Source organism: Rhinolophus ferrumequinum, chromosome 19 (genome assembly GCF_004115265.2).
Source record: "Rhinolophus ferrumequinum isolate MPI-CBG mRhiFer1 chromosome 19, mRhiFer1_v1.p, whole genome shotgun sequence".
NCBI classification, from domain to species: domain Eukaryota; kingdom Metazoa; phylum Chordata; class Mammalia; order Chiroptera; family Rhinolophidae; genus Rhinolophus; species Rhinolophus ferrumequinum.
In genome coordinates, this window is record NC_046302.1 from 28,936,734 (window position 1) to 28,958,455 (window position 21,722).

General features: G+C 36.6%; 1 protein-coding gene across 38 annotated transcripts in view; it reads left to right on the forward strand.

Annotated features, from left to right (window-relative positions):
• DTNA (dystrobrevin alpha) overlaps positions 1 to 21,722 on the forward strand; it is a 366,357-nt gene that overhangs the window by 273,632 nt on the left and 71,003 nt on the right. For all 38 annotated transcript variants that reach the window (XM_033135729.1, XM_033135733.1, XM_033135726.1 and 35 more), the window contains 4 exons: positions 7,793 to 7,878; positions 14,324 to 14,478; positions 17,275 to 17,380; positions 19,486 to 19,652. In XM_033135729.1, the coding sequence (XP_032991620.1) occupies positions 7,793 to 7,878; positions 14,324 to 14,478; positions 17,275 to 17,380; positions 19,486 to 19,652 (514 nt within the window). The remainder of the gene's footprint in view (positions 1 to 7,792; positions 7,879 to 14,323; positions 14,479 to 17,274; positions 17,381 to 19,485; positions 19,653 to 21,722) is intronic.

Genomic DNA, 21,722 nt, shown 5'->3' on the forward strand with positions numbered 1-21,722 from the left:
TAAGAGCTGGTCTTATTTTACTATAAGACTGGGTCTTACATAATATAATATAATATATGATATAATATAATATAATATATAATGTAATGTAATATAATACCGGGTCTAATATAATATAATATAATATAATATAATATAATATAATATAATACTGGGTCTTGTATAATATAATATAATATAAGACTAGGTCTTATATTAATTTTTGCTCCAAAAGACGCATTAGAGCTGATTGTCCGGCTAGGTCTTATTTTCAGGGAAACACGGTATTAAAAGGAACAGTGATTTTTTTTTTTTCCTATTTTGGGGAATCAAGCTATATTCTTAATGCCAATTCTCTAATGATAATAATATAATAATTGTAATAACAGCTAAGATGTGTTCATCATTTACTGTATACCAACAATCTTACTGCTTTGGCACTGTTACTATAATATTTCAAATTGAGAAAGCGATGAAACTGAAACGCGGAGGTTAAATAATTTGCCTGTCATACCGCTTCATACTAGATGAGCTGAATAGAGGAAAAAGTCATTTTGTTTCAGGAATAAGTTTAAGTTCAGCTCTATTCATGCTTTCTGTTTCATTTTTTAAAATGAGAATTAATGTACTTTTTTACCCAGGCTTACCCTGCTTATTAGAGGATATTATTATTACACTCACATTCCTAACCTTTTCGATTTGTGATGTTTAGACATATGTGACAGAGTGTATGTGAAAGAAATATTTGGACTTAACCAGTTTTGCGTTGTAGATTTAAAGTCAGTTTTATGATAGCCATCCAGAACTCCAATCCATTGTATAGTAGTCTTTCATAGAGAATACAAAATCTTGGTATTTTCCTCTCTGTTTGACATATGACACCTCACTGAACCATTAAAACATCCATTCCCACTTCTGAGACCCCCACCCCGACTCTGAAAGATGCCACAGCACTATTTTAGATGGATGGATATGAAATAATCCTGGAACTCTGCCAAAGTCCTTCTGCCTTTTGAGTTTTAAAAATGATTCTTATGTTTAATGCAAGATGCACTACAAAGTACGTGGCCATTTCTCTGTGCGACAACAAAATGTATTGTTCATTTTGGAGGCTATGTGGATGTGTGAGAGCAAAGGAAAAAGAGAAGAGTCATATGAAACCAAGTGTTCTTCTCTTGTCTTTTTATGATCTGTATGGCTAGAACTAGATATTTAAAATAGTGCTTACTTGGTTTGGTGATTTTTATCTTTGCACATCTTAAATTCAAGATTCCAATTTTCTCTAGTCACTAAAATTTTGTTGTGGTAGAAAATGTTTTGTCCCAAGTTTCCTATCTGTTTCTAAAATGGAATCTCTTCTGAAGAATGTTCACAATTGTAGGTAAATTGAAGATCCTTCATGTCACTCATCTTTCTGTCAGCCTTAAACTTTGGATGAGTGGCAGATGGGATGTCATGGAGGTAGGGGAGACATGGCAACAGTATCGGCCCCTTCCATTCTGGAGAAACTCCTGGCAAACTCACCTGGCCTGGTGCTATGACAAAATCTTTTTTCAGATGTTTTACTAATATTATGGACAAACCAAAGGGATGCCAGGACTAAATAAGGGGTTTCTATCTATTCACATGTGAATCTCACTATCCCAAAAGCAAGAGTAATTATGTATGTGATCACTTCTAAATTCAAGGTATCATTTGACTGTACAATGTAATATTAAGGGCCATTAAAGTCAATCTTTGCAATTTTACTCAAACACTTAGTATTTTTCAATATAAAACTTAAGTGGTAAATCAGAAAGTTTCTTTTCACTTGTGCATTACTATAACCAAGATATACGCTTATATATTAAAAGCTTGCTATGTGCCAGGTGCTATGATAGGCTGGGGATGAGAGATGAGTAAGATGACGTTCTGCCCTTTGTAAAAATGTGTTGTATTAAAATTAACTGGTTTTTGCTTTTCTTGCCAATGGACTATGAGTAAATATCCTCAACCTCTTAAGCATTACCTGTTGAGTTACTGAATGAGTGATCCATATGAACAAAATAATTCTCAGATAAAGTAGCCAGAGGAGGAAGCAATTTTCTCAGTTAATTAGCCATTAAAATGTGTAAGAAAGAGAAGTTTGAGTGGTGTGCCTTTGCTTATCAAAAATGCTTACCGTTTTTGTAAACTATGATGGTAAAAGAAGAGCTTCTGTTATTTAGTATTCTTAAATGGAGAAATAATTCCTCCAGCCTGTTCAAAAAAGAATCAGTCAGAATTCAGATCTCACTTTCAAGGACTTGAGATTTATCATGGGATTCTTTAATTTCAAATAGGAAACTCTCTTGTCAATTTGGGAAATTTTGCAATCTGTTCTGAGTTCAGCCTGGCATTCCAGACCTATCCATATCTATTGTTGTTTTTCCTTCTTGTCAAAAGCAGACTTTCCCTCCAAGATAACTGTCCCTGAAAAGTAATTTCTTCTTAGTTAAAATAAATCAGTTTGTCTTTTTGTAAAGTCACGGAAATCTCAGCCTAGCATAATGCAGTTATTCACTTTTTATTATAATGAGTCAAACATTGAAGTAATCCATGTTTTTTAAAACAGACATTTTAAAAATCTTATATATTTTAACCAAAGGGTAAGGGCTTTCCTGTTGTCGTTTTCAATCAGTTACCCATAAGAAAAATTTGAAAATTTTCAGAGAAAGCAAAATATAAAATGGAAATAAAAGGTTTAAAGAAACACTGATTTATGAAGCAATTTCAGTTTGTACCTTTGATACTTTGCTTGTTCTCTTTTAGGTATTACTTAATTACCTAATAATTAAGTTACTTAATATTAATATTAAGTAATTACTTAATTACTTAATATAACAATTTAATTGGCTATTTTTTGATATCACGCTAGAACAGGAAAGTAAACTATGCATTGGCAAGACCTTCAGGGTAATTGGCTTACAAATGGGATATATTCCATTATGCCTAAATACAAATAGTGGGGAAAAAAGAGTAAAATATGCGCTATACATTGTGTCCTTGCTCTACATTGAAAGGGAAAGTACTAAAACAAGTAAAATTTTTGCATCAAAAATAAAATTATTCTTTAATAAAAAATGATAGGCAAATAGTACATATCTTTTGAAAGCTTTTGCTGTATCTTTTACAGTACTAAAAAATCAGTGGCATTAGCAGCTTTTATTCACAAAGAAAAGCTCATGTTGTCATGTCATTGATTACTGATTCTAAGGCTACCCCTAAAGTCAGTGATTCTAAATGGATATGCTCTATGTATGCTGTACACAGTACTCTTGAACACATCTGGCTTTGTTATGTCTTTCTTGAGATGGCCATCGAAACTGCACATGAAATTGAAGGTGTGCTGCCATAACTTTTTTTTTTTTTTAATTTTTAGTTTCAGGTGTACAAAGTAATGTAATAGTTAGACATTTAAACCCTTCTTAAAGTGATAACCCACCTCCCAAGTTACTACCCTCTAACATCTTATATAGCTGTTAGAATACCATTGATTATCTTCCCTATGTTGTATTCCACATCCCGTGACTATATATGCATATATATTTAGTTATAGTTGACATTCAATATTATTCTACTTCAGCTTCAAGTGTATAGTGCAGTGGTCAGGCATCTATACAGTCTGTGAAGTGATCCCCCTGCTATGAGTGCCAGACGCCATAGCTTTTCCTATAAGCCAGAAAAGAGCAGACTTTTTCTAATGCTCTTCCTGGTGTTGACCATTTAACCGAGGCTGTTTGGCCTGCAGCATTAGGGACAGTCTATATTTTTCATCCTCCGTACACTATGACAGGTCTGCTTCCTGAGTTGTGGCCAATAGCCAACATTCCATATGTGTAGCTGTACTGCTTTACTCCTAGAGGCATTGTATGTACAGACACTCACTTTGGAACAAGATGCCACTTTCCTACCTGTTTGCACAGGACTCCTGGGAGCTTCTTGTTATCCATCCTCATGAGCTTGTCTTTTTACTTCCTAGACACTTAAAGGATTTCACGGACTATTCGCGAATCAAACTACCCCAACTAAGGGCGATTCCTAATGAAAGTAGCTCCATTTGGGACCAACTTCTCCCAACTGCTTGCTTCTTGTGTTAATGAAATGTGCAAAGGTGACTTTGTTTAAGTAATAGTCTTTGTTACAGAATCTTGTCAAAGGCCTTTAGAAAAATCTTTCTCTCCCCTCTCTCCCTTTTCTTCATCCTGTTATTAATATATCTACTAAAAATGTTCTTGAAAAAGATACATTTGTATTTAAATCTTTGGTGTCGCCATTTTCCATTGTGGGGTCAGTCATCTCCACTCACTCCTTAAACTCCTTAAAGGTTTATAAAATCCAGGGCTGAGCAAAGTCTGAATTCACCCTGTATTGAAGTGCTTACCAGGATCTACATTCCCACATACCCCAGAATCCTTCTTCTTTACAGGGGTCACATTTGCCATCTTGCACAGTGGCTTGCATAACAATATATTCCAGTGGTCTAATTTCACCCTTGAATTCCTGCAAAACTCTCATTGAGCTGCTCTCCACTTGGTGATTTATCTAGATTTATTATGTTAATTCGGCAGAACGGCTCTGACACAACCACTGTTGGGTTTAATCACATTAATCTTACATTTCCAGGAACAATACAGGACTGGCAATCTCCCTATGATCGTCTTCATTAAAAGCCAAGGTTTAGGAATTCACCCGTGAGCGATCATCTTTTCATCCTTTGGAGAAGGCTCTGTTCCAACATCATCTGCCGTCTATTCTTTTTCTTGAGTTAAATTGTTCTCTCTGATTCATTGAAAGAAACTTGTATTGCTCTTGAAGTCTCATATACAATGCTCCTCAATTTCTCTGCATTTTGAAGACATATTATTGCGATATTACTCCTATGTTTCCACACCTTTTAGTCTTTCTTGTTCTCATCATTTGAACCACGTTTCAGCTTTAGGGGAAAAAGCTGATTGTTTCCTAAAATACAAGTTTTGATATTTTCAGTTATTCATGCAATGAGAATGCAAGGGACGTAGAATAATTTTCACTGAGGTGCTTTTATAGCTGCCTGCTCTAAAATTAGTAAGTAACTTTATGAGTAGTCATTCAGAATTTTAGGGGCACCTATTATAATGATGAAGAGTCGTTAATTAATGTAATAAATTTATGGTTCACTCTAACTCTGTGTGAGACAAAGTGAAAGGCACTGGAATTCAAGTAACTCAGAAGATGGGTCTCTGCCCCAAAGTGTTGCCGGAAGAATGGGTTCTTGGTGTACGCCACAGGAAGGAACTCAAGGACGCACCGAATAAGCCAAGCAAGCAGCAGTTATTAAAGAAAAACAGTACACTCTCAAGAGGGCAAGAGTAGCTACCCCAAAGAACAACAGACTTGGGAATTTATTTCACAAAATATCCAAGACTTAGGGGTGGCGTCATAGACCTTCTTACCCTGTTTCCCCGAAAATAAGACCTAGCCGGACAATCAGCTCTAATGCATTTTTTGGAGCAAAAATTAATATAAGACCCGGTCTTATATAGTAAAATAAGACATTATATACTTATATAGTAAAATAAGACCGGGTCTTATATTAATTTTTCATCCAAAAGACGCATTACAGCTGATTGTCTGGCTAAGTCTTATTTTCAGGGAAATAGTAAGTGGGTCCTTGCTGACCAGGAGGAGGGATTTTTGTCCTTATTTGGCTCAGGTCGGAACTGTCATGGAGACACAGGGGGTGTGATTTTCCCTAACCACAATGCTAATAGTGTTATAATCCATTATAATTAGCTAAAATTCACCCTGAGGGACAAGATGGCATCCTGGGTCTGTTCTCAACCACCGAAATTTAGTTCTGGCCGGTCTGGTTGCTACCCTTTTTCTTCTGGAAGATCCCCGTGGCCCTATTCTTTCTGCCTACAGTAAAAGGAGGATCTCTCAGTGTAGAGTCATATGCATACATATAAATAAACAAATCAAGGTCAGTGTGATAAATAAATGCCTCATAATAGGTAAAGGTGATGGGGAGAGCAATAGCTCCACATCCTGGGGGGAAATAAACTTTTCAGAGCAGTGAATGATGCTATTGAGCTGGGTGTTGATGAATGGATCGGAAATTCCTGGGCAGACCATGCTGGGAAGGGTAGGGGCATTAAACAGTAGGACTGTGGTGTGGAGTGCAACAGAAATGGAAGCAGATGGGACTGGAGAAGACAGATAAAGCTAGAACTATATCCTGTAGGCAAACAGAGACGATAAGGATTTTAAATAATGAAATAATATGGTCGAATTAGTGATTTGAGCATACAAACAGAGAGATCACTTAAGAGGTTTTTACAGTGTTAAAGCAAGAGCTGATGGAAGAAATGGCAGTGAGAATGGGAAGAAGGGAATGAGTTCAACATACAGTTATGAGGTCTATTTGAGTCCCTCAAACATTTGTTCGGGGTGGTAGTGAATTGAAGAAGAGCAAGAAGTCAAGGGTAACCCCCACCCCAGGATTCATTTTGGGGTAACTAGGTAAATGGTGATTCTAACAGCCAGAAGAGGGAAGACAGTAGGAGGAAGAGCGGGTTAGTAATAAGACTGGCTCAAGTATTATAGGAGAGCTTTGTAAAGATGATGAGTTCTGTTTTGAAAACACTTGGTTTGATGTATTCAATTGAAGGGGTACCCAATTGAAGATTTCCAATAAATAAGGCTTGTGGTCAGGCTTAGAAATATAAATGGGAGAGCCACTAGTATAGGACGCAGTCACTTGTGCATTCTGGCTAGGTGTTTCTCAGGGACAATGCTAACAATGACAGAGATGAATAACAAATGACCTCTCTCTGAAGTCTAGTAAGAAACAAAAACACAACTATTTATTATTATATCTTATTCTTCTAATATGTCCACTATGTGAATCTTATTATTATAAATGATTTATTCTATATACTAAACCCTTGTAAATATAGACTTTGCTTACCTTTCAGCCACATTGTTATTTTAAATAACTCTTTTGATCATTCTTAAGAATAGCAACTATCAAAGCAATGAATTACTAATATGACACACTTCCTAATTCCAAGGATATAAGAATAAACAGTTTATCCCAGCTGGAGAATCATTTAGCTGAAATATTATACTTCTTAGAGTATGTCCTTTTAGCATATTTTGTGAAGGGCAAGTTAGTTGTACCTCGTAAATCAGTGAAGATTTGGCAGCTCTGATGTCATTAAGGTGGAAGAAGAACTATTCAAACAGAGCTCTTACTTTTGCCCCTTTAAAATACCAATTCCCTTTGAAAAGTAAATGTATCATATGAGTGCAGTTTCCTTATGGGAAAGAAATGATGGTTGAAAAAATGTGTGATGAAAAAGTCCCCATAGTTACCCTAACAAAATTCAAGAGTTCTCTGACAAAAAAAAAAAATATATTTTTTTCTGAAGTCTTATTTAAATAAATTATAGAAACAGTGAATCATGCATGAAAGTAATTTATGAAATCCAAAGTGAAAAGCGTGCTCTGTAATTTTAATCCATAGTTAAATGACACATATCCCTCTAGCACCCAGTCCATGCTTTGAAAAATTTGATATGTACAAAGAATAACTTGAAGATTCTGCTAGCTCTTGAAGAAAGAAAACATTGATTAGACAATTTTTTTGAAATGTGTATTGAATTATATTCACAACCTTTTCTAAAAAGGATGTGTTCACATAATGCATGCAGCTACAGTGTCCTATGAATTCTACAAAACGGAAAATGTCAAACCTTGTTATTGGAAGTTCTCCAAATGACATCTTTTTTTTTCTATCATCATTAAACAGGGAAGGCCATGGCAAAATTTCAGTATTTGCTGTCAAAATGGCTTTAGCCACATTATGTGGAGGGAAGATCATGGACAAATTAAGATGTAAGTTACTCTTTGTTTCTTTCTTTTCTTATCCCTTCTACATACCATATTGCCCCCTCCTCCTTTCCTGCCACATCCCCCTGCCCATTTGTGACTTTCTTCATTCTACGAGAGTTGTTTGAAATATGATCTTCATTGCTCTTTGGATTTTGTCATAAAAATATTTTCATAGTAAGTAAGTGTTAATGAAATGAATTGTTATCCTTATACTTACAGGTTATTATTATTTATAATAATAATTGTTCAGTATCACCAACTAGACTGTGATATTAAAGTAAGGTAGACATTCTATGATATTGAAGTAAGATACACATTCTTTCAAGTTCATTGTCCTGCGTAGCCCTACAGGCATAAGTTCGTTATCATAAGGACACGAAGGCCTTGTTGGGCCACCTTCCTTTTTTAAGTAATTTAAAGCCCAACCTCCCAACACATTTCTTCATTCTTCTCAGCTAGTGCTGTTCAGATCACTAGGAACTCCAACCATTGCAAAGTAAACATTGCTGGGGAGAAAGCATAGTAATTGCACAGAGACACTATAGACTGAGAATTAACTGGATGCCAATACTAACATGATAGCCACAGTCCACTGAGTGATTATGGGCCTTTTATGTACCTTTTCCCACTAAATGTGGTAGTTTTTAACCAATAAAACAGTGGGAGTTTTTTAGTTGGTTGGTTAGTTTGATTTAGGTAAAGCTGAGACTCAGAAAGTTAAAATAAATCACATAGCTAAGATGGTGCCAGGATTTGAACCCTGGAGTTTTTTCCCTATGCCAATGGTTCTCAGATTTTAGTATGTATAGAATCACCTGGAGGGCTTTTTAAAACATAGATTTCTGGGTCCCACTCCCAGAATTTTAGATTCACTAAGCTTAGGGTGGCGGTAGGGGGCAAGAATTTGCATTTCTAACTAGTTTAAAATGATGTATGTGCTGCTGTTTAAAAGAAAAATTTCCTTTTAACCCTCTCTATTACCCCAAATATCATGAGTTTGGATTCTAAGAAAGCGCAAAGAGCACTGGTGAGAACTGGGAGTCCCAGGTTGTAAGCCCAGCTACGTGACTAATGTGCTGAGTGATCCTGTGGAAGTTACTTGACTTCTTTACTCCTCAGCTTTCTTGTCCATCCTAAACTTGGGGATTTTGTTAGATACCCCTGGGGTCCCTCCTAGCTACAATCATCTGTGACTCACAGCCTCTTCTGAGTGTGATCTCTTGCTTCATGATGCAACAAGGGGAGAAGAATGAAGGAAGATATAGAAAAGATCCTTAGTTGCTTTGGAATTTCCTCAGAATTCCTCCAAGGCAGAGTTGTGTCACTGGCCCAGTAGATAAGTGGAAGCCCCACGTAATTGCACATGGTCCCTCACTTCCGGGAACCTCCTTTCATGGAATGGCCAAATGCAGTCAGAATTCAGAGAAGCCCAAGCAGACCTTATGACGGTCAATTTAGTTTCATTTTTAGTTAGCTTGAAAGATTTAGAAAATTAAAAACCAGCTACGTCAGTGCTTGATTGAGGATAATAGCTAAGTTAGAATGTGGCAGAACCAACGTTGTTTTTTAAAAAATAGCTTCAGCGTCATCTGGGAGCTATTTCCCTCAGGGTTAAGCTGGGAAAAGAAAGTTTAGCAAATTGAACCTTTACAGGGAAAGAGACGCATGGGGACCTTGACTGCTGACCTCATGTCACAATTGGCCACTTATGCTGAGGACATTAGATAAATGTTTTAAAAACAAAATTAAAAAAGAAAAAACATTTCCAAATACTTATTCAAGGTTATAGTAATGAATACCTGAATGAAAGGGTCCCATCTTAAAATAAGTTTGAGGAGAACCAGTTTTCTGCACTTTAAAACTCCTCGGAGACTTTCATGAACCAGGTTAATTCTGTGCCATCAAGGACCCAGGTGCTTTCCATCTTTCTCAGTGTCAGCTTTCCTCAGTGTCAGATTTTATCCTTCTCCTGGGGGGAAAGTGGGTATGACAGTTTCAGGAGTCGTATCTCACTCCAGAGGACTCCTCCCCTCCCTCTCGCCAACTCTTGAGTCTCATTGCCCAGGGAAGCATCACAGGCCATTTACTACACCAGTTACTGATAACAGGAAAAGAATGACCTTGACAGTCGTGGAGTAATCCACTCTCACCTCCTAGCACAGGAAGGGCCTAGCCTGGAAAAGCTCCCCTAGCCTAGGAAGAAATTTGGGGCCACTACAGATGAAAAGAATGGTTGTTAGGTAAGCAATGAACAATGTCTGCAGTTACAAAGCTCAAGATATAACTAAGTTTTGGAGCTGATCTTTACCAATTGTCAAAACTCTTACATTTTTCTTGCAAATCCAGGAATTCAGAGCAAACAGTGTAACTGCTACAGTGCTTTTTCCTCACCCCATCCCATTACCCACCAAAAACCCCACAATTGGTGAGCAAAGTATGCTATGTAGTTGTCAAATCCTCTTCAGTACAGTGAAAGGAGTAACAAATGCCTGAGTCCCATTAGAAGTAAACTATGTTCTCCAGTCTGCAGAAATAAGCTTCACAGTGTCACAAATTCTGTAGAAACAGTGTGATCACGATATGTCACATTGCCCTCTCCCAGAGCTGTGGAACTGAATCACAGCTTAATGTGTCCCCAGTTCTCTGACTGAGGCTCACTCTTGGTAGAGTTAATCCCAGGAACATGATTTCAGTGGTTTCCAGGTAAGTCGGTTGAAAGCAATTTGACCAAAACCAATTTAGCGGAAAGCAGTTTGGCTGGAAGAAACTCCAAAATGTTAATTAGTCAAAAATGAATATCCTTAGTCACCAGTGATAATTATTGACTGAATGAGCAAATATGAGCACATCTGCCTACAGACAGCAGTGGCTGACACTTGGTGAGTGGGATTGTGCATGTTTTCTCTAGACTTCTTTTGCTGGCTTGCATTTAATAATAGAGCAGAGAAAGTAATGCTTTTCTTCATTGCCTTTGTAATAAGAAAAAGTAAAATGAAAGGATATGGAACTTCTCGGAATTTGAGGGTTTTGTTTTCCCTTCTTTAAATTCTAATTCACTTGAAGCCAACATGCCAGCTGTGCTTGTTTGGCAATTTTTCTAGTTTTATGCATAGGGATGAAGGATATTTTGTTTGTTCCAACTAGGCCTTTAATGTTGGAGAGTGCAGGGCAAGAGTAATTGGCTGGAAATAAATTAGAAAAGTTAAAAAGCAAAAATGTAGAAAACCACAGAAAATTTAAAGCTGAGTTTTCCAAACTGCTCTAAAATGCATGAAAAGGGACAACACCCCAGGCTGCACCACACTTTCCAAAGCTCACAGCCATGAGGCGCCAATATGCAGCGTGTTCATCATGTACCTCCAGGCAGCCTAGAATAGGAGGGCATACACTGAAGTCTCTGTAGGACTCAGCAACTTTCACATAAGCTGACCTAATATCCTCTGTCCGGCAAATTGTTCTTGGTCCGGTTATAACCTGCTGTTGTAATGCGAGGGAACACTTCTGCCTCGGGGCTCCTGGGTAGTCCTAAGGATCTTAAGGAATTCTGAATTCAGTGCTGTAAGCCTGGAATGCCAGGTGCTGTTCTAAAGCTTCTGGGAAGGGCTTGTTGTGTATTGTTTAAAAAAAAGACTGGCGTGATGGCACACACTGTGTATTTACTGAGTTTCTATTACAGAACTGGTCGTTTTGCCTCCGTGCGTATCCTCGGGGTGATATATCCAACTCACTGGCCTGCCTTAAATTTTCAGTATCTTCACCAACATCTTCTGGACACAGTCTAAACTCCTCAGTAGAGCTTTTGAAGCTCTTTGTATCTCTAGCTCACCTCCCACCAGGACCCTAGTGCAGTGAACTATTTGAAGATCCTTGAGGGCATCATGCTCGAGCACACTTCTGCTCATCCTGATCCAGTATCCTAAAGCCTAACTAGTCCCTCATTGTCCTTTATACTTGGGCCTAGAAGTCACCGCTATATGCAAATCTTGCCTGACCCACCCCTCCCTCTGGGAACTCTCTCTCTCTGAGCTCCTGCTGCATCCTGTATACCCAACTGTTCCCATATTCACACCACCATATTACAATGGCAGATGTCATGTGATGTATGATGGAAGCATGTCTGTGTTGTCCTCAATAAACTAAAACCTCCCAGAGGGCAAGACTGGGACCTCCTGATTTTTCTGTATATTTATTGCTTAGCGCAATTTCACACCTTTAGTATGTGCTAAGTTAGTTTTAGTTGAATGAATCAATGAATGTAAAGTCTTCTACAGTATATCATCGTATGGTGCTGTAGGAAATACAACAGTGGTTTAGAGTACATTTTATAATATTACAGAACAATCCCAGTGGGGAGGCAAAGCCTAAATATGTGAAGCAAATAACAGAAAAATGTGTTTTGAATTTAATAATAAAAATAGCTAACATTTACTGTGTACTGGGTGCCAAGCACTATTCTGAGGGCTTTACATCTGTGTGCTTTTCACCTATTAACTAATTTAACCCTTGAAATAGCCCTCTATTTGATATACATACACATATATATTACATATTATAAGCATATAACATATGTCTGTGTATATCTATAATATAATATATGTAAAACAGAGAGCCTAGAATTAAGGTACAAACACATATTTTGATAGCTTCCTCGGAGTGCTCTCATTTCTTTTTAAAAACGTGAATGACATTAACAGTCACTTCCCTTCAATCCCGGTGACCTAACTCTAGTTTGGCTATTGCTTCACAAAACTTTATCAACATAAATGAGCCTAACATTCTTTTCAAGTTGGTGAAAGGTCACTGTTGGCACTCCTTCTGCATTTGCTCTAGTTAGAGATGTTGTCTAAATTCTCTCAGTGGGAGATCTGAAAGGCTTAGTCTACTTTTCAAAATGTTCTCTGGCCTAGAAAATCCAAGCCTAGGAGAGCATTAGGATGGACCAGTTATAGTCAATCCACCTGCCTGAAAACAAACAAAATAGCAACTCTACTGAGAAAGTCTATTACTTTTTCTAGGTTTCTTTTCCCCCCTTTTCCTTGGAATTCTTATGTTTCTATAAAGAGTTTTGTGCTGTAGTATGAGTTTTTCACCTTTGACAACTTTTTTTTTTGACTAGATATAATGAAACATAAGTGATAAAATTCACTAAGTAAACAATGTTGCGATAGTGCATGAGAACAACGTTAATTTTGTTGCTCAGGTAGAATTTCTATAGCCTCATGGTTGATAAACTATTTGAAACAGTAGAATTCCTTTATAACTGGAGTATTTAAAGAAAATTAAAGCCAATTCACATCCTCAAAACATAATTCAATAAAAGCCTATAATATGCTTAGCGTTTGACTACGATGTAAAAACAATGTCTCCATTACATTTTGACCTTGAAAAATTAGGCCCAAAAATGAACAGAGGTAGCACCTTGAATGCACAACAGTTTATCCCAGCAGCTCTACTGGCCTAGTTACAATCTAGCATGGTGACAAACTATATGATAGCAAACCCTTTCATTCCAATAGTGCCTTCCACAGAGAAATTATAAAGTACCTTGGGAAATTATACCGTTAATATTCATTAAGTGCACATAGTGGCAGAAACTGAAGAACAGAGGTTCGGTGAAGTCACAGTCCTGCTGAGAATAATCTCAGACCCGCTGAGAATAATCTAAGACCCTGACTTTACCTCATTGATCATCCACATGGCCAGGTTTTCTCTTGACTGCAGGAGTCAAATGACCCCTCCCGGTAAATCAAACGCCTTCCACCCAGAACACTATGATTTATAGAAAGTTTTCTGCTTCTGCGGGGAATTAATCAAATGTTTTGTTACATCCTTATCGCCATTGTGTCTTTCATTTTTCTTTTTTTTTTAATTAAAGTTTCTTGAGGTGACAATTGTTAGTAAAGTTATATAGGTTTCGAGTGTACAATTCTGTAATACATCGTCTATATATCACATTGTGTATTCACCACCCAGAGTCAGTTCTCTTTCCATCACCATATATTTGATCCCTTTTACCTTAAACTAAACCCAAAAGTTTCAGTGATACTATAGACGTGTAAATAGCTAACTAACTAGATAAACACACACCCCAATGTGGTAATAAAATTTTCATTGTGTATTTCAAATAAGGTTAGCATATTTCTCATATACACAAAAATTCCTCCTATTGAGGTATGTATGAGTTGATAATTGATCTCAAAATAACAATGTAATGTTCTCTGTCTTATGGTAAGTATGGTAATTTTATGTGCCAGAATCATCTACAAAGAGACACCAAAGAAAACACCATGTCAGGAATATTTCAGCTTAAAAATTAGCCTTTATATGATTCGTTCATAAATATTATTTATTCTGCCACATTTTTTGTTATTTGCAGCAGATATGTTGAACTGAAACAGTGGGGGATTTTTATGTGATGAATAAATATCTTTTCTTTTCCTTCCATCAGATATTTTCTCAATGATTTCTGACTCCAGTGGGGTGATGGTTTATGGACGATATGACCAATTCTTGCGGGAAGTTCTCAAACTCCCCACAGCGGTTTTCGAAGGTCCTTCATTCGGTTACACAGAACAGTCAGCTAGATCCTGTTTCTCTCAACAGGTAGGAAAGAATGTGTTTAAAGAAGTGTCTTTCAAACAGTGGTTGCTCTCCTTCTGTATGTCACTCCAAGTAACTACTTAGACCAGTTCCTTTTCATTATAACCATAGTGTATCTTCCAGCCTCCGACAAATGACCTGTGCGTCAGTAACTAAACTTGACACCCCTGGATGATACTAATAGCAATGTTTATTGACCATGAGCCAAACACCATGCTAAGTTCTTTACTTGCGTTGTCAGATTTAATCCTTACAACAACCCTATCGCCTCAGTATCATTATCGTCACTGAATTGTCACTCAGCCCCACATGAAACACAAGTCTGACACAGCACCAACCTTCACCAAGGTTTAGCAGAGGAGACAAGGACGTGGCACATGCCACATCGCATTCTGGGAGGCCCAAAATATGATAGACATGGCTCCCTAAATGTTCCACGACATGATACATTTGGGGCTCAGAGTGGCGTGTTTTAACTGGGGGTGGTAAAAATTAACCCAAGGAAGCTGCCTAATTTTGGGGGCACTCCATGTTTCTATTCCTCCAGTCATGTCGGACGTCTCCATGTCTATAGCACCATTCTCCAGCTCAGCACAGTGGTAGTTTACAAATCCATAAATTGCAGGTTTGTTTATGATATTTTTTAAATCCAAACTAACCAGGTATGTCCTGTAAAAGGATCCTTAAAGAAGAAATCAGTGCATAACAACCACTGCAAAGCTGCATTTACTGTCCAGCTAGTAAATGTCATCAATCTGTTTACTTGGTGATCGAGGTCTGAAGTGCCTCAGGTGGTTCTGCAGTCGTGGATCTCTGTAGCATCCTAAACACATCCATACAATCAATAAGGGAAGGGATGGTTTGATACAGTCCGTGATAACCCTTCTCCTGTAGCTTCTCTTGCTGGAAGCCTTTCTGACCCTTCCCATGCCTCAACACCAAAACTGGCCTGCGTGCCTGACCTCTGCCCTCAGCAGGATTTGGTGTGATGAGAATTTCTGGGCAATGAAATTGTATAGAAGGAGGATAAGGTGAATGGATCTGTGGTCCTCTTTCTATTTCCCTTTTGAGTTGCTGACATCAGGATGGATCCATTCACCAAGTTCTGCTGATTTTACCTTCTAAAAATTTCTCAGATCTCTTTCTTCAACATTATCTAGTAGCTGGCCTACTGCCTTAAGCTCCAAACTGATCTCTCTGCCTCTGAATTTGTTTGTTTGTACGTTTCTTGATCTTAGGGAGTGGTGTATTATAGAATCTCAGTAAATATACTAATACTTCAGAATATTTCACATTAAAACTAGCTAGAATAATAGGACTTTAATTTATTAGGAACTATATGTTCAAAAATAATTATATAGGAAGTTGCCATCACTCAAAATTCCTTTTGAGATATCCTGTAAACTATCACATTATATAATCTTTTAGATAGATAGATAGATAGATAGATAGATAGAGATAGATAGATAAATATATAAATATATATATATATAGATATGTCTTTAATGATGAGAAATTTATATGTTAACATTATAATAACATTGTTTGACTTCCAGGAGTGATTTATAGCCAGTATGATGAATGTTCAAAATGGATAAGATCATTTGAAGTACAAAAAGAGGTACCACAAATAAAAATAATCAGACCCATTTATTTTTGTGCTTCATAAACTGTCTATAACAGCAGTTTGAATGATGAAATTCCAAAATGGTTTTAATTGCTTCATTGGAAAAAGAACAAGCCCCACAAGTGATTGTTTTGGAAAACAGCATTATTTGGATATATAAATTTTGGTAGCTTTTTAAAAGATACGGTCATGACTTATACTTTACATAATTTATCTTTTAATAATGATGTTGATATCAATCCCTTAAAAAGCTTAAGGTATTTAGTATTACAAGAAAAACTAAAATTCTAAATATCCACTGATAAAAAAACTATTAATTAAAAGGTACCAAACAGTTTTGTGAATTACAAGGACTAGTGTAAGGTATAACCCTTGACTATAGCTCTTCAGGACTGATTTCTTTTTTAAACAAATAAAACTATCCCATCTAATTTCATATCTAATTCAAAATTTCAAATAAAATAGTGATTTTTTTGCATGTAAACATGTAATTTTTGTCATTTATACTATGACAATATCATATATTAATATAACTTCTTATTTTTGTCATTTTGATAGAAACTTATATTCCTTTTCTACATTGGAAGGGACCAGGGTAATGAGACAGAAGCAGACTGACTTGAGAAGAAAGATATATAAAGAAAGGATAGAATTTTTTTTTAAAACGTAGATTGTTCTCTCCTAACAAGGAGGGATCGCTTCCTGTCAACAGGGTTTTCTCCTAATCTTGTGTAGCAGAACCATTCACATTGACCATGAAATATTTAATACTTACCGAGGTTGAGGAAGTTTGAAAGGGTAGTTATTCTACAAATTTAGAAGACATATAGGAATTATAGAGCGTGTCATGACACATATTGGATAAAACTTTGTGGAGAATGTCTAATTTTCATCTTTCCTCATCATTTTCATACTGCCCTTCATATATGAAAGTGATGCTCTCAGAATTGTTTTCCTCTTTGTGATCATATCAACTCAGCCTCAGTGGAGATACAGTCCAGTTCTGTCCAAACACAATCAATGTTTTCAATTCTGAACTAGTTTCAAGTTTTGTTTCTTAGTATACTCGACGTTAATTGAATGTCTATTCCTTCCATCTCAAATGATATTTACATTTCAGATAAATTAAGATTGTTCTCTGTTCTAAATTTTTGCGGGTTTTTTTGATGCAGAAAAAAGTCACGTTAAATGGTTTCTTGGACACACTCATGTCAGATCCTCCCCCACAGTGTCTGGTCTGGCTACCCCTTCTGCATCGACTGGCAAATGTAGAAAATGGTGAGTAGTTACCTGCAGAGCTAAGGCAATTTTTAAAATCATTGAAAGTAAACCATCAAGTCTATAGTTATTAAGCCAAGGTTATTGTTTTAGGGAAGACTATTTAGTTGTTCTGAGCTCTGTTTAGGGTAGAGCTAACTAGTCTTCCTGATCAGTAAGGCCTTACAGGTGCACTGCAAGATTAGAACTGTCAGTTCTGAAAGCTCATTTAATCTCATTGTGTACCTCTCACTTACAAGTGAGGTGTGGCTTAAAGACTTGGTACAACAGAAAAATCTCAGTAGGAATGTGACATTTTCTAGTATTTGTTTTAGGTATGAATTTCCAATATTGGTATATTTGGCATTGAATATTTCTCCCTAGGCACTGAACCGGGAATAGGTGGAGGAGAAGCAAAAAAATTAGATAATAGAAACTTAACTAATCTTTCATCATATGCTTCAAATGATAAGTTTCCCATGGTTGTTGTTATGTAAAAGAGAAAAGTGTAAACTTTGATAACATGCCGTTTGTTATAAAAGTATTTCTAGGGCAAAGTAATTAATATTGACATATATACATTTAAATATGAAGTACAATTCAGAACAAGATTTAAAGAAATTTAAATATGGAAGAATTCAGTGCCTTCATCTATTCTTTAGATATTCTTATTTATTGTTTAGTTTAACTATGAGATTTCTCCAGACTTAACTAGAAAACAATTTATCCCATATCTTTTACTAGAACCTTAACTTCTGTACATAATATACATTGGGGGTAAAGTTAGCTTAATTTTAAATTCCCACTCATAACTTTTAGCATCTGTTCTTACTTTCTTAGTTAAAAGTTAGAAATTTATCCTGTTTTGCTCATGGAGAAGATTGAAAGAATGAATTTACTAGGTTCTCTGTAATCACTACCAAACGTAGGTTTTCATTTTTTTATTCTTCTTACTCATCTGCAGAAGCAAAGAGCATTCAAGGGCCAGATCATGCAGAATGAGGTCATATTACTGTTCACAGTTCCAGAACCTAGTCATCTTCCCATCATAAAGTTGTAATTTCATTCCTCTAGCTTAGTATTTCCTGTTGCAGGAAATTAGTTTCTTAGGCTGTATCCCAGAGCAGTTGTCTCTAAATCCACATCTCCTTCAGCCTTTTCCAAGAACCTGAGAACGAGGATATGATACTAATTACAGAAAACAAAACCTCCAGGGCTAGTTATGCCTTTGCTTTTGCAATTTGCATTTCATCTTCATTTATTCTTTATTTACACTATTTTCCCTGAGGGTTAGCCAGAAAATAACTTTACCAAAGGCGAGAGTTGTTGTTTATTATCTTTAGCTCACAGCATTGTAGATAGTTACTTGGATTTGATCATTTGTTAGCTTCACATTTCAACTGGTTTACCTTGCCTGCTTTAAAATTCAAATTTTCTGCCGAAGAAAGTTAAATGTCGCTTGAACTATCTGGATTTCAACTGTATTCGAATAATTTACACATCTCTTTGGACCCTATCCATCTGCCTCTTAGGAAAGGAAAAGAAAAATCAATTTATTAAATGGAGGAAATGTCATTCATTAAATAAATCTATTAGCTGCTCCATTTTTTTTAAAAAAAGTAATCCAGTTCTCTTATCCAGTTTTGCTACTCTCCCTCCATTATCCTTTCATTTTTCTTCTGCTGGTTTTCCATTTCTCTAATATTTGCTCTCCACCCAGTGGATAGTCAGCTGTGTTCATCCATTGTGCTTCTGCATGTTCCAGTGAGCTGTGCTGGTCTCCTGGAGACAAGAGAGCAGTTTGGGGGAAAGGCAAGTCAGTTTGGGTCATTTATATTCTTAGAGTGTAAGAGATGGGAGTAGAATGCGCAAAAGGCATTACAGAGATTTGTTGTTAAAAGAACACCTATCCTCCATCCCGTTTCATTTCTCCCACCTCGACACACATGCTTGACAAGTGTAGTAAGATACCAGGAATAAACATAATGCTTCTCTCAGCCAAAATTTACTATCATCTGAAATGATGGCACACAGCAGAAAAATGCAATTTCCGTTAGGCTATATTTTTCCTTATTCTGGCTCATACTTTGGTTCTCTTGTTTTTTCTTCATTTCCTGCCCCCTTAGTCTTCCATCCGGTTGAGTGTTCCTACTGCCACAGTGAAAGTATGATGGGATTTCGCTACCGATGCCAACAGTGTCACAATTACCAGCTCTGTCAGGATTGCTTCTGGAGGGGACATGCTGGTGGTTCCCATAGCAACCAGCACCAAATGAAAGAGTACACATCATGGGTAAGGCAAGGTCCAGACAATACTCAAATTTGGATGTGTGAGTGTTGCCCAGAATGCAAGGAAATATCAAGGATGGTGACAGAATTAAGGAGAAAACTTACCTTGTAGTCTAACATTCCTTCCTTCCCCCTTTTCTATCACTCCCTATCTTACTGGGATCTCTTACTTATTATATCTGAACCCAGTGTAGATTCCTGAGACTTAAAATATAGGAAGACTCAAACTATGTTACTTCTTGAAATATAGATAATTCATACTGATTCGATAACAACCAAACAGCAAGCACCTTCTGGAACGTAATCTCATTTTCACAGTAAGTTAAGGTTCTTTTCAAATTTTGTTTTGTTTTTTTTGGTGCGACTTGCTTTAAAATGGGTGTTAATTTCTTTTTTCTTAGATACTAGAGTTCTCTTAAATATGTGACTGGAAGATAAAGGAAAGACGTGTGAGCACGTGGGCTAATGATGCTATCCCATTTTACTTATTTGGAGGAAGGAGAGACTGCAGTTATATTAGCAAATCATTTTTTTATAAATAGTCACAGTTAGCAACTTGCTAAAGGTGACCTGTGAGTGTCTGTCCACGTGATGGATATATTCTCAGGAGCACGTGACTCAGGGTCTATGGAAGGAATTTGACTCCCGAAGCTTGCTATTCAATTGGTTTACAGTTTGCTGACCTCTGTCTCAGTTAAACTCAAAAATCAGTCCCAGTGATGTTGTCTTTGTGCTTCTATGAAGTGCTGCTCTATGTACAGATTGGATTTTGTGGGATGGACCGTCAGTCTTACCAACCCCTCTTGACATAGTTCTTCCATGAGAAAATGCAAATTTTTTGTGAGTTTTTTACATATTTTAATGTATTTCAATTCAATGTATAGTGCCTATTTAAAGAGTAATTCATTGTTCTTTTCTTAAAAATCTTCAGAATATACATTTTAAATCAGAATGTTCTTTCTAGGTATTATTATTGGGAACCAATATACGGTGTAAATATATGACTTGTTTAGCACCTGTCAGATGATGAATCAAGTAACAGTTCTTTGCTAAGGCATTGTATACTGAAGGCTTTATGCCAGTTTAAATGCCACCCTTCACTGTTGGTTATGTCACATGCCGAGGATAGATGTCCTAACAAAGATCATGAGATACAATGTAGTGTAGAAGGTAGGAGAAAACACTTTCTATTTTTTTCTTGTCAACATAGTACCAATTTTCAAACTTGGTCTATCTCAAATCCTGGAGGGTTGGTGTTTGAAAACTACTCATTTTTAATTATCGTTTTATGTAAATGCTAAAGTCAGATAAGGAGCCACTTTCTTAGAGGTTGTGTACTCTAAAATTACATGGCAGAGCAATATCTTTACAAAGTAGAATTAGACTCCTCAGGAGGTTAGAGGGGCCCCAATGTTTATGGGGTTAAGAACTGTTGTTGTTGCTGATTTAAGTCCTGAGAATTACATCTCCTAGTAAAAGACAAAGAGGGGCTTCTTGAACAGTGCTCCTACTACTTAGCTTTTAAACAATGTGGGCAAAAGTCACTTCATTATCTTGCCAATTATGGGCTCTATGTGAAAAAGAAAATGACAAAATTATAAGTAGCTTCTCACAGAAAGGAAAAATTTGGGTAAAGATTTATTATATGTGATATCAAAAATAACTTACCACATATATAAGGTAAGTTATTTTTTATAATTTTGGCTGGGAAATATTAAAATAAATATTCCACCAGTCTAAATGAAAAAGAAGTAGCATGATGCTCTGAAAAGAACATGAATTTTAAATTCTCAAGACTCAGCTTGAAGTTCCATGTTTACTTTTAATGAGGTGTATTCTGCCACACCTGAAACATCTTGCACCTGGATTCCTCCTTCCTTCTTAGTGGGAGCAGTCCTTCTAGAATCAGGTCTGATCCTGTCACCTCTGTGATTTAAACTCTTCATTGCCTCCCTATGCATTCGAGATATAGACCATAGTCCTTTCTGTGACATATAAGGACTTTAATGATCTATGTCCTGTTTTCCTCTCCAGAATGGGGCCTTTATTTCCTCCATCTGAAATTACCTTCACA